At 32.4% G+C, this 14,974-nt stretch overlaps 1 protein-coding gene across 1 annotated transcript; it reads right to left on the reverse strand.

Moving 5' to 3' along the window:
• Positions 1-238: 238 nt before the first annotated feature.
• Positions 239-2,406, reverse strand: LOC136420092 (23 kDa integral membrane protein-like). The gene is made up of 2 exons (XM_066406859.1): positions 2,118-2,406; positions 239-1,003 (listed from the first exon to the last, which is right to left on the reverse strand). The coding sequence occupies exons 1-2, from the start codon at positions 2,326-2,328 to the stop codon at positions 522-524; spliced, it is 693 nt and encodes a 230-aa protein (XP_066262956.1). The 5' UTR covers positions 2,329-2,406; the 3' UTR covers positions 239-521.
• Between the last annotated feature and the right edge of the window lie 12,568 nt (positions 2,407-14,974).

Consider the following 14,974-nt stretch of genomic DNA (forward strand, 5'->3'; position numbering starts at 1 on the left):
GCTCATTTTCAATGTTTCTATGGAAATTATCTTGCAGTCAAAGTTGACAATACATTAACAATATATTGTCAACTTTAAGAGAAAAGTAGGGTATATTGTTTCTTCCAGCCAAATTCCGAACTATTGCATGCGCAGTTTGTATAAATCGTTCATACATTCTCGAAATTTCATTGGGCAAATTGGAAAGTGGTATAGAAACACTCGCATAACTAATAATGCAAATATCTTATGTATAAGAATTTTTTAGATATTTTATTGTGTCGTACAGAAATTGTTATGTCAAAATAGATCTCATATATAATCGATACATTTTAAACATAATAATGACTTAAATAAATGGAGGTATATTCCAAAGCACGTTTAATTGACAGGTCCTCCGATTTTTCAACAATAAACTTTCAACTTTGCTTCTTTTTAATTAACATTACTAATGTTGTACATTTTGACGGCGCCAGTGTGATCAATTTAATTCTTATGATTAGTGAATTTCGGACCCGCCAGTTTGAAAGCAAAATCTAATTTTAATATTGAGTCCTCCTAAACTTGCCTTTGATAACATTGGCTAGGTATAAAGCTAAAAAGGCGACAATAATTTCAGTTGCTGAAATTGCTAACGTCACTATTGCTATAATTCTTACAGAACCTGTCAAAGTTTCGAATATTTTAGAGTAACATGGGTCCCTATATAGATCTTTTTTTGTAGTAGGATTTTCATAACAACTTGCAGGTGGATTTCCACCGTAAGGTGTACTACTATTTGTTGACCCACAACATTTGAGGTTTGTTTGAATATCGTCAATAACTCTAGCTATCTCGTCTTTGTTGTGATATTTGTTGAAGAAAAAGGTAGTTTGTTCACGTATGGCCTTCTTTAACTCATCTGTGTTTTTAATTTGTACTAAACCGAATATTCCTAAACCCACTTGTAGGACAAATATGATGAACAAGATACTCGCATATGTTGTGAGCATGCAACTGCTGCTCTTCAATGTACCACAGCATCCTGAAAAAAGTTAAAAATTAATAAACAATTAATTTGAGAATCTTGGACTGTCGGAGCATTGAGCAGTTCGATATTCTAAAATAGATAAGCCAATTAAATCGACGTTGTCATTCTTAGAACAATAAAAATAAAGTTAAAAATAAATAAAGTTCGTAAAATAAATTATCCAGGTGAATTAATACGGTAGCGGCAAAGGTGAAAATAAATTTGTTAAAATTGGTCAATTAGGCATTATTATCAAGTCATTGTACAGGATGAAAATACATTGAATTTTGAAAAATGACTAATACCTCTCTTAGGACTAATAATTCAATGATTTAGTTTATTTACAATTAATGCTGTAAAGGTTATTTATAATTTGAGAAGTTTTGTATTTTACTGCAGTGAAAGTAATAGCAGTGTTGAAATAATAGTCAGGATAAAAAAAAACAATAAAGTAGGAGAAATAATTTAAGATAATGTCCGGGTTCTTAAATTGTGAAACGCGCATAGCATGTGTATTGCATTTTGGGCACCAAATGCAAGTCCAGGCCCATATCTCCACATTTATTTTCTGATGCTATTTTATTTGTCACTGAAGCATAATTTTTGAAATAAAGATCGATACATAACACATGAATTTGTTTCGCAACGAGGCCCAACCCTTCATGCGCCATTGACTCTCCTAATAACGATTCTCACTTACGTGTATATATTTACATCATTTATTTATTTAAAAATTTATCATATAATTGATTTAAGAAACATCGGCGTTATACTGAGCAGCACCATTTTTAGTATGTTAACCATTTCCATGAGTTTCCAATGCAGGGACAGATAAAGATTCGCTAGACAAATTTATCCAAAGATAGCACATGTTTTTTCATGATTTTGTTGGGTAATCAGTTTTTTCTCCACATTAGTTAATAGAAATTTTTTAAAAATAGTTAAGCTACCGTTTGTCGATCACTAGTTCACACTATCCAAATAGACAACTATGGACTTTCATGTCCCCATAAAAAGTTACATTTTTTTTACAATATCGTAATTGTCTCAATTTAGTTTAGAAAAGGTAGATACTTATAATGAAACTGCACCAATGTGTCTTGAGGTAAAATAATGTCATCTTACTTACCTAAGAACGCTATGAAGAATATAATTGAACCAACTACGATGGCAATCGTTGGGACATGTTCAATGATTTTGTAATCATCGGGGATTGTGTCTAAGAAATCCGAAAAATTTATTGTGTAGAGTATACCTAGAGTTAGTAATGTTGCTCCCACCAATACGAAGCAAAAGTTAAAGACGAAAACTAGAATTCTTGCAATAGCTTCAGTACACATTTTTTAATTTTCTTTTGCTTCAAATGTAACGCAACATACATGAAAATCAACTCTGGAGAACTTGTGGTCTACTGCGAAATAACAACTTATCAGATAATGCCTAATCACAAAATAATAAATTTTATCGGTTAACGTTAATTCTACAGGATGATATGTAGAGATAAGAGTAAGTATCTTTCATAAGTAATATTTACTTATGCCAAAACAAATAAGTTGTGAATAATATAGGTGCGTATGTTGGATTTTGGGAGATAATAAGAGGTACAACTTAGAATGAAATAACTTTATTGTCTAAATAAAGAAAAATTAGAGAGGACCAAGAATCGTGTACGTCTTGTGGACGACAAATCTTCAGACTGAACTTATATATAAAACTAACTCTAAGAAGGAAAATATACAATCATAACTGCTACGTATGCATTTCTCTCGAGTTCCCCAAATTAATAGTTTATTGTTACGTATACAGGGTATTTTAAATTCGACCCTCACCATTGGGATCTCGGAAACTAGAGGAGATACGACAAAGTTTAAATAGGGGCAAAGTTGCGCAATCTAGTGCTTGATCGAATACCGTTTTCAAAATTTTAATTTTCCGAGTACTTCCGAAGATATCCGAGAAAAACTAAAAATTGGAGAATCCATTTTTATTTTTTTTAGCATTATTTGACAAGAAAGGTTAAATCCGTAAGCACATTTTCATTGTCACTTTTTCTCAGCTACACAATGACATATTCAAATTTGCGATCCGACGTTTCGTCTTTCGGCTACCATCATCAACTTTATTTTTTCTTATGGGCGCCATATTGGATTTTTCGACAAAAAAATAGTGCGTTTCATTCTGAATTCATTGATATAGAACTTCTTACAATTTACTTTTTTAAAAGCCGAAATATTTAAATAAAAAGAAATATTACATAGTTGGCCTTGACTCCATCGAAAGACTTTCTTTTGTTCGCGTTATATGACAGAACTTCTCAAACGAATTTAGAGCGTGTGCAGATTTCCAATGAAAATGAGTTTCCGAAGTGAAGAAAAACGAGATATGTTAAGACTTTATTACAAATTTGATAGGAACAGTACGAAAACAGCTCAAATGTACTTTGAGTTATATCCGGAAAGACAACAGCCGCATAGAACATTATTTAAAACTTTGGACGAACATTTAGCTGAGTTTGGTGCTTTTGAAAAATCTAGGATGAAGTATGGAAGCAGAATGGAAGAAGATACTAGAAATAACCTACTGGCAGAGACAAAACTAAATTATTATTAAATGTTACAAGTGCTCAAATTGACGACTTTTTTGTGGGGCACTTTGAAAAATAGAATATATGAGAATCGAGATTATAACACAATAGAAGAATTTAGAGAAAACATCATTACACAATGTAGAGTAATCAGAAGGAGAAATATTATTAGGGCTGTCACTAATTTAAATAGACGTGTTCGTTTATGTATGCAGGAGGAAAGTCGTCAATTTGAGCACTTGTTGTAACATTTAATAATAATTTAGTTTTGTCTCTGCCAGTAGGTTATTTCTAGTATCTTCTTCCATTCTGCTTCCATACTTCATCCTAGATTTTTCAAAAGCACCAAACTCAGCTAAATGTTCGTCCAAAGTTTTAAATAATGTTCTATGCGGCTGTTGTCTTTCCGGATATAACTCAAAGTACATTTGAGCTGTTTTCGTACTGTTCCTATCAAATTTGTAATAAAGTCTTAACATATCTCGTTTTTCTTCACTTCGGAAACTCATTTTCATTGGAAATCTGCACACGCTCTAAATTCGTTTGAGAAGTTCTGTCATATAACGCGAACAAAAGAAAGTCTTTCGATGGAGTCAAGGCCAACTATGTAATATTTCTTTTTATTTAAATATTTCGGCTTTTAAAAAAGTAAATTGTAAGAAGTTCTATATCAATGAATTCAGAATGAAACGCACTATTTTTTTGTCGAAAAATCCAATATGGCGCCCATAAGAAAAAATAAAGTTGATGATGGTAGCCGAAAGACGAAACGTCGGATCGCAAATTTGAATATGTCATTGTGTAGCTGAGAAAAAGTGACAATGAAAATGTGCTTACGGATTTAACCTTTCTTGTCAAATAACGCTAAAAAAAATAAAAATGGATTCTCCAATTTTTAGTTTTTCTCGGATATCTTCGGAAGTACTCGGAAAATTAAAATTTTGAAAACGGTATTCGATCAAGCACTAGATTGCGCAACTTTGCCCCCATTTAAACTTTTTCGTATCTCCTCTAGTTTCCGAGATCCCAATGGTGAGGGTCGAATTTGAAATACCCTGTATAGGAAATCAATCCGCTTGTCTTTTAGACGTCGCTAGAAAAACTGTTTACTATTAATTTGGATAACTTATGGTTGAGTATAGGATTCCAACAGCGTATACAGGTGTATAGGGTGGTGACGATTTCGATGTGTCACTATTGGGATCTGGAAAAGTAGAACAGTTAAAGAAACGGTTAAATTAAAGAAAAGTTGCGCATTTTAGGGCCCTCTCACATGAGCTTTTCAAAAAGGCAAAATATCCTGTCATTTTTCAAATATCTAAAAAAACTGAAAATCATTGATGTTGTTTTTTATTATTTTCTTTGATATTATAAGGAGTAGAAATATTAATTTTGGTATACATATTTCATTCGACGAGAGGAATAAATTGACATTAGATAAAGGCGGTACATGTTATAATTTTGAAGATACGGCACCCAACTTTCGTTTTTCTTATGGACGTCATACTTCATTTTTATACTGCTGAATAGAACGGAAAATTTTCTTTACAAATATGTGCAACACATTACAAAATATTTTCAAAAAATTACATAAAAAATCACATAAAAAAAAAAAAATTCTAATCACCTTCACCATTTCACTTTTGATAAAAATATTTTTTATATCAGGTGGGCCATGGCGGCGATGACGATTTATGTTATACTATTGAGATTTCGAAAATTATACAATAAACAAAAAATAAAACAATTACAAAATTTTATTTCTACATTGTTCTAACATTATTAGTATCTTACACCTAAAAACTTACCAAATGTTGTATCTAGGACAAATAACTAATTTAATAACTGTTCAAAATGGTCACCATTATTTTCAACACAAAGTCGTATTCTTAAGCTTATTTGATCCACAGCTCTTAGAACACTTTCCTGTGATATTGTTTGAAACTAATTAGTTATCTTCATTTCTAGGTGTTCTAAATTGTTTGTAACGATTGCAAACACATCGTTCTTTATAGTATCCCGCAAAAAGTTCAAAGGGTTTAAACATGGAGAATATGGTGGCCACCGAATAGGCCCATATGTGCCCATCCATTTGTTAGGGAATCTATTATTTAAAATTTTCCTCACAACATTTGTGTTGTGAAGAGGAACACCATCATTTTGAAACCACAAGTTCCGTTCGACAGCTAACGGAATTTCTTCTATTAAATTTTCTAAATCGTTTTGCAGAAAATTTACATATGTGCGTCCATTTAATTGATTATTGATAAACACAGGACCGAAAATTTTGCTGCTAATTATTCCAGCCCATACATTGAACGAAAATTTAACTTGAGGTCTTGTAATGGAACTCGCGAAACAAAACTCGGGAACACTTTGGTAGATTTTTTATTCCGCTCGTTATGATACACACAACAATCATTTACAAAACTAAAGATCTCGGAATTAAACTGATATTTCAATAGAGAGAACCAAGAGTTAATGAGGGAAGTGACAAAATTCCGGGAGCGTCCAGTTATATTATTATAATGGTTATGGTCCTTTTACAAGCCTCGGGGTATCTTAAGTACCAAATCTGGGGGTCAGTACCCATAGGCGTACTCCGGTTTTAGACAATTAACAAGACAATCCACAGATGGTAACTTTCTAAATCCTTAACCCGTAACGTTAAGATAATGGTAAGAAAAGATGATTTACGGGGGTGTTGCAGCTGTAGTGCGATTTTAGCAAAATGTGGATATTTTAGACTTTTGTCTTGACGAGGAAAAGGAGTGAAAGTTTTTATGAAGGGTAACCCTTATTGGAAGATAATGGGTTCCCAACATATGGCCATCCTGGATATACCACCAAAGTAATGAAAATTCATAGGCGTAGCCTAAGGGTACATTACAGTCTACCCTGCTTCACTAAACGAAGATTTACTGTGGAGTAAAAGTGCTGGTTTTTCCTGTTAAATATTCCACTATTGATAAAAAGATTCGTCGGTCCAAAGCATTTTCCTGGGGAAATGTAAATCGTCTTGTAGTTTTTCGATATACCAATTGCAAAACTCCAAATCTTCTTTGTGCATCACTCTCATGTTTGAATAGAAAGGAATTTGTAATCATCATGGAGCTTGTTTTTTTTCAAAATCTTACGAACAGTACTGTCGTGGATGTTACATTCGTTGGCAATGTTGCGACTTGAGTTAGCAGGATTAATTTCAATTTGCGCCAAAACGTTGATTTCGTTGATATTAGGAGCTCTTGGTCGATATTTCAGTGAACGTACCTGCTGGAAGCTACCGTAGGTTGCTAAATTTCGACAAAGTTTGGAATATATTGCAGAATTTGGCCGTTGCCTTTCAGGGTATAATAATTGATGAAAATTTTTTGCAGCCGTTCCACAATTCCTATAACTACGTACGTAGGAATCGTACATATCCCGTTTTTATTCATTTGAAAACATTTTAGTACACTGCACACTTTGTAAAAACAGATTGAATTCAGATTTGAATAAGGCGTAACTATTTTCAATTCGAATAAACGTCGTTCTTTTTTTTTTCATGGCCCACCTGATATAAAAAATATTTTTATCAAAAATGAAATGGTGAAAGTGGTTAGAATTTTTTTTATGTGATTTTTTGAAAATATTTTGTAATGTCTTGTAAAGGAAATTTTCCGCTCTATCCAACAGTATAAAAAAGAAGTATGACGTCCATAAGAAAAACGAAAATTGGGTGTCGTATTTTCAAAATTATAACATGTACCGTCTTTATTCTAATGTCAATTTATTCCTCTCATCGAATTAAGTGTGTATACCAAAATTCATATTTTTACTCCTTATAATATAAAAAAAAATAATAAAAAACAAAATCGACGATTTTCAGTTTTTTTCAGATATTTCAAAAATGACAGTATATTTTGCTTTTTCAAAAAGCTTATGTGAAAGGGCCTTAAAATGCGCAACTTTTCTCTATATCTTATACTTTTCGAGATCCCAATAATGACACATCGAAATCGTCACCATCTTGTATACATATATACAGTGGCGGCCAACAAATTAAAAACGATACAATTTTCAATATTTTATGTTATAATACGTATGGTATATTTTCTATTTATACATAAATATTGTTATCACTTCATTTTAAGTCTGAATATGTAAAAAGACATAGAATTGAAAAATGTTTTGTATCCTATATAATAGGTGTACAAAAAGAAACTGAGCAATGAAGTTATATGCAATAAAAAAACATACTTAGACACGTTCAATTCGCCTGCAATTGTAAGCAGGTATTGTTTATTTATGACTTTTTATATGATAAAAGTTTCAGTTGTTTAGGAGCTGTAGTTCAGTGCACAAAACGTAAATAGAGACATGGATATTTCCAAGCAATATTTGAGAATATCAATGTTGTTCTGTTTTAAACTGAACAAAAATGCTGTTGAAACAACAGAAATGGTTAATTCGGCTTGGGGAGATAATTCTGTTGGTGCATCAACTGTTAGGAGATGGTTTAAGAAGTTTCGTGAGGAAAATTTTTGTCTTGAGGACGATCCACGTGCGGGTGTCGAAAAAAGTTTCAAGACGAAGAACTGCAAACTTTACTGGATGAAAATCCATGCCAAACTGAAAAACAACTTGCAGAGCAGTTAGGAGTAACTCAACAAGCAGTTTCAGTTCGATTGCATGGAATTGGAAAAATTCAAAAAGCAGGAAAATGGGTTCCTCATGAGCTAACCGAAGACAATAAAAATCGAAGAGTTGACATCTGCATGAACTTGCTTTCTCGGTATAAAAGGAAGAATTTTCTGCATAATACTATTACGGGAGATGAAAAGTGGATTTTGTATGACAATCCTAAGCGCAGAAAAACATGGGTTGACCCAGGCCAGCCATCCACATCAGTTGCAAAACCAAACATTCATGCCAAGAAAATCTTACTGTGTGTCTGGTGGGATTGTAAAGGAGTCATTTACTATGAGCTTCTGGAACCCGGTCAAACTGTTACAGCTGACCGTTATCAGGCCCAAATGATCAAATTAAGCGATGCTCTGGAGGAAAAAAGACCATTTACGGGCCAAGGAAGTCGGAAAGTGATATTGCTGCATGATAATTCTCGTCCGCATACAGCTAAACCGACCCAGGAACTCATCTTCTCGTTAGGCTGGGAAATACTCCAGCATGCGGCGTACTCTCCAGACTTGGCTCCTTCCAACTTCCACTTGTTCAGATCCATGCAGTTTCATTTAGCTGACCAACGATTCTTGAATGTTGAAGATATTCGAAAATGGCTCGATAACTATTTTTCGACGAAACCACTAAGCTTTTATCACGAGGGCATCCATCGTCTACCCAGTAAATGGCAAAAGACCATAGACAGTTATGGAAATTATTTTGATTACTAATATTTTCAATAACTATGTTTTTAATGAAGCTTAATTTCGCCAAAAAATGCTCAGTTTCTTTTTGTACACCTATTATAAACAATTTATAAATATCTTGGACAACTAAATAAAAACGATTTATTTTTTACCTGTATTTTAGCCATATTTGTCGAATGCAATGTGTAGAAGGTATTTATTATTTAGTTGGTGTCTTGGCTTAGTAGTACATGATTCAAAGAAAACATACGTTATGGGAAAAAAGAAAAATTGTGATTCTGAAAAAAGGCAAATAATTTTAAATTTGATTCGAGAAGGCCATTCTTATAGTAAAGTTACATCACTTCTAAAGTGTTCCAAGTTTATGGTGTATAATGCTATTAAACATTATAAAACCCATGGTACTGTTAAAAATGTTCCTAGGAAAAAAAGGCCTAGAATAACAACGAAAAGAGAAGACCAAATTGTGGTACGTATGGCGAAAAAGTCGCCCCATTTAACAGCAGTAGATATTAGACGTGAAATGTATGCAGAAAACGATCCAAAGCCATCAGTAAGAACGATTCGTCGCCGCCTTAACGAGTTTCAACTATTTGGAAGAGTTTCCAGAAAGAAGCCCCTTGTCTCAAAAAAGAATCGTAAAATCCGATTGCAGTTCGCACGCGACCATTCGAGTTGGACACTTGCTCAATGGAAAAATATATTTTGGTCGGACGAAACAAAGCTTAATCGCATTGGATCAGATGGTCGTACGTACGTACGAAGGCCACCTAATGAAGAATATAATCCACGATACACAAAATTGACTGTTAAACATGGGGGTGGTTCGATCATGATGTGGGGCTGCATGTCATGGTATGGAGTTGGACCAGTCTATAAAATAGATGGAATTATGAATCAAGAGAAATACAAATATATATTAGAAAATGTGATGCTGCCATATGCAGAAGAAAAATTGCCCGTTACCTGGAAATATCAGCAAGACAATGACCCTAAACATACGGCACGGTCAGTAAAAAGGTGGTTTGAGCAAAACGTGGTTGATGTATTATAATTGAATGGCCCTCATGTAGTCCAGACCTTAACCCTATAGAAAATCTGTGGAATGATCTTAAAAAAATGATTCAGCCAAAACAATTTAAAAACATGGACGAGTTAGTGAAAGGTATTCAAGAAGCTTGGTATTCCATCCCAGTCAGTCGTTGTCAAAATCTAATTGAGTCTATGCAAAGAAGATGTCTAGCAGTGATAGAAGCTAAAGGCTATCCTACCAAATATTAACTTTTTTATTGTAAAAATTAAAATATAGAAATCGTTTTTAATTTGTTGTCCATTGGTTTTTTGAAAACAAAATAAATTTTGTTAAATTCTTTTATAAATAACGTTTGTTTTGGGGTAAAATGTGTTGTACATATCTAACCTTTATAAATAAATATCATATGTAAAATTACAAAATGTAGTTTTCCAGGTAAATTAAATTTTGGATCGTTTTTAAATAGGTGGCCGCCACTGTACATACAGGGTGATTTACAACTTATCTATAAAATTTTAGGGGTAGGTGTTTCATGAAAAACTAAGTCGATTTTTTAAGAAAATTTTTTGGAAAAAATTGTTAAAGTTTAACCATTGTATAACTGGACAACTGTAATGTTCCCGTTTTTCTGCAGAATCCCTTTTAGGTTCATCAACCTTACGTATAATTTATAGTTGGGTCTCTCACGTATCAATGATTGAGAGCTGATAGACATGGGTGATTAAGTAGGATACTTTTGTTTCACCCGAAATAAAAGAAGCGAACTTACATGTGTAAGCAATTTTGGCATCATAAATTGTTGCCCTTAAGTCCAGCCTCTCCTTAAATAGAGACCATTTCTAATTTTTCATCCAAAGAATAGCGATCCATTTTAATTATTGAATTTTGAAACGAAGAGAATAATTTTTAAAACTTTCACACAAAACAATTAGATTGATTGTCACAAAAAAAGAATATCGATTTCCTGTAGACCTTGTTATAAGGTAGGCTCTAACAAAAGGACATATAAGAAATTTTTTTTTTATAGAAATAATTTTTTTTTGATTACATAGGATTGTTGAGTTTTAAACAGAATATGCATTGCAAAACTTTTCTAGAAAAGAAATGTAATAATTTCGGGTATCTAAAAAAGTGGACAAAAATCAAGAATAACTCTGCAGCAAAACGTCTAATAAAAAAAAATGTTCAAATAAAAGATATTCGTTTTTTGAAGGTCTACAAGAATCTGTAAAAAATATGGGATTGCCATTTGAAAAAAAAAGTTACCCTTGAAATTACCTTAAAATGACGTTTTGGCTAAAAGTCACTATCTTCATGACATGTCCTCCTCTTTATCGGATAACTTTTATTTGAAACTGTTTTTCATGCAACATACCGTTTTAGAGTAATCTTCAATCACAGCTTTAAATGGGACACCATTCCCATTATATGTATATACAGATTGCGGCGGAGATTAGGGTCTACAGGTTGTTTCACAACTTCATCAGGAAACGCTAATGAGTGATTCTACACATGCAAATAATGGTAACATGTCCGGTAACAAAAGTTCGAATCTCAATATTTATCAAGTTATGACGTATCAAAAGTGAAAATTTTTATTATTTTTTTCAAGTTTGTGTCGCCATTTCATAATCGATTAAAGAAATATTTGGAATGAGGCACAAGCTTAATGAATCTTAAATTCCTATAACAAAAATGTTTTTAAAATGTGTCACCAGAGGGAACTTTTCCTACATCCAAACTTTAACTTTCCTCTATTTTTTTGTTTCTTCAATTATAGCAAAATAAATTGTGTCATTTTAAAGATATGAGCATATTCCTATAAAAAGGTACTCTTCATTCAAACCGACAAATTGAACGATTTAGGCGTATTCATCATTGAAACTCTTACAGATTTTAAATTTAGTAAACTAATTTTGACCTTACTTGTACGTTTAAAACAATTACAACAAAATCGTCGATGTCATTCATAGGCTTGAACAGCTTTTTACAAAACAATTGCCCTTTGACAGATCGCGTCACGATTTTCTTTTGTTTTAACGCTATTCCGGTTATTTACGGGTCAGGGGATGTAGTAGTGTTATGACTTACGGATATTCAAACCGTGAATTGTGTGATATTCATTTTTGCTACGGAAGAGCAAATGGAAATGCAGAAGAAGCTCGTCGGATTTACATGCTTTCCTATCCGCAAAGAAATAAGGTACCGCACACACAAACTTTTATAAACCTACACAGACGACTGGGCGAAACAGGATCACTTAAAGGCAAATGGGCTGGCACTGAAAGACCTATAAATGTTACAAAAGAGCAAAGGATTTTAGAAAATGTAGCTGCAAATCCAGAAACAAGTATCAGAAAAATTTCAAATTTAGGAGGGGTGACGTGTAGTTCCGCAACAATTTCAAGGGTTCTTCGAAGAGAGCAACTTTATCCCTATCATATTAAAAAGGTTCAAGTGCTATATGAAGGGGACCAACTATTGCGATTGAATGTGTGTAGTCAAATATTACAAAAATGAGAAGAAAATATCAACTTTACGAATTTGGTCTTATTTACTGACGAAGCTTCATTTACACGAGATGGGATTATGAACTTACATAATACACACCGATGGGCAAATAAAAATCCTCAGGCCACCGTAGAGTTAAAGCATCAGCGAAAATTTACTGTAAATGTGTGGGACGGAATTATAGGAAATTTTCTTTTGGGACCTTATTTTTTTGATGGAACCCTAAATGGAGCAATGTATTTACATTTTCTTACAAATAACCTTTCAGTCCTATTAGAAGAAGTTCCTTTAGAAACCAGATTAAATATGTGGCTATTACAAGACGGAGCACCACCACATTTTAGTGTAGCTGTACGTTCCCATCAAAACAATACCTTTCCGAACAGATGGATTGGTAGAAATGGGCCGTTGTCTTGGACACCACGGTCACCTGACTTAAATCCGTTGGACTTTTATTTTTGGGGCCATATAAAATCACTAGTGTACAATGAGCCGATCAATAATGTTGAACAACTACGCTTTAAAATTGAAAATGGATTTAATACTATACAGGAGACTCAGGGCATTTTTTTTTCGTGTACGAAGACATTTCTTAAAGAGTGTTAGAAAGTGTATAGAGAAAAATGGAGAACATTTTCAAAATTTTTTAAATTAAAGCAATTTTCTTTATGGTACTTATTAATAAATTAAAAACTGGTACCCACTATTTTAATTGTTTAAAAAATACAAGTAAAGTCAAAATTACTTTACTAAATTTAAAATCAGTAAGAGTTTTAATGTTGAATTACGCCTAAACCGTTCAATTTATCGGTTTGAATGAAGAGTACCTTTTTATAGGAATATGTTCATATCTTTAAAATGACACACTTTATTTTGCTATAATTGAAGAAACAAAAAAAAATAGAGGAAAGTTAAAATTTGGATGTAGGAAAAGTTCCCTCTGGTGACACATTTTAAAAACATTTTTGTTATAGGAATTTAAGATTCATTAAGCTTGTGCCTCATTCCAAATATTTCTTTAATCGATTATGAAATGGCGACACAAACTTGAAAAAAATAATAAAAATTTTCACTTTTGATACGTCATAACTTGATAAATATTGAGATTCGAACTTTTGTTACAGGACATGTTACCATTATTTTCATGTGCAGAATCACTCATTAACGTTTTCTGATGAAATTGTAAAACACCCTGTATGTATAACCCAATATGCTAATAAACTATTTTCAACACATGAAGCAACCAAATAAATCATACTGATAAGTTGTTGGTTGAGAATACTTCATTTTGATTACCAGTTTTAAAAGAAATAAATTTCAAAGAAACAAAAAGCCGTAAATGAGTTGTCAAAACTTAAAACAAAAGACATTCAAACCATGGTAGCACATGCTAAACACTCAGGCACTTAGCCATGAGTGCGAATTTCCTAGAATAATTAATAATTCCATTAACCCTTAAGATAAATATGCCATTATTTTATATCAAAATGAAGGAAATTAAATATTCTTTCGTCCTACATTATAAAAAAAACACCAGCCCATTTGAAAAAATAAAAAAAATTTAAGTTGAAAAAGTGAAAATTAAAGTTGTTATTGTGGACACCCTGTATGCATTTTTGACTAAATAAGTATTAGTGCCTATTTAGGAGATCTTACATAAAAATTCATCCTGAAATTATCAAAATCGAATTTAAGCTAACTGTGATATTAATTTTTTTTTGAGGCACTGTAAATGCAAAAAAATTCTTTTACATCATAGCTCCGAGCCAGTGCATCCAAGGTAAAAAAAATCTAGGAACTAACACAGTTTCAAGAGAAGATTCTATTGTATGAAAAAAAATGTGGGTGGTCCCATTTAAAAAAATGATTGACGACAAATAAAAAAATAATTGATTGATAAAAAAATTTATGGCGTCACGCTTTTTTGGGACACCTTGTAAGGTTGTCACTAATTTTAAAATGTACCTTCATTAGTCTCATATACATCCCCATAATTTATTTTTTATCAAATTATAAATAAACTCACAGTAGTCTGAAGGGGCTATTAAATGGGTACCCCATATTTAATTTAGGGCGTTATCCAAAATTGATGAAATTTTTAAGCTTATTTTTGACAATTGAAACGGTTTAGTAACTGGAACTTTTGTGAATAAAATTGAAACGTTGAAATTCACCAGTGTGTGATTTGAGTTTATGTCTGTCTTTTAATTTATCTAAAAAATATCGGTTTTTCCTACTAATACATATGTGGGTGTGTTTACGATACTAACAAGACATTACACGCAAAATGCATGTAAAGATAAATTTCCACCTATGTATTATAGATATAGAAATATGCTATAGTACAGTGTTTCAAAATGTTCTTACTGAACCTTCCCAGTGGTTGTAAAATTTATGTCGATGTTGTTTAGAACTAATCACCTTTGGATTTAACATAGTTAAAGTGTAAAAGAATTTGCGAATTTCATCTATCCGCTTAAATAATAAAACGG

Source organism: Euwallacea similis, chromosome 3 (genome assembly GCF_039881205.1).
Source record: "Euwallacea similis isolate ESF13 chromosome 3, ESF131.1, whole genome shotgun sequence".
Classification (NCBI taxonomy): Eukaryota; Metazoa; Arthropoda; class Insecta; order Coleoptera; family Curculionidae; genus Euwallacea; species Euwallacea similis.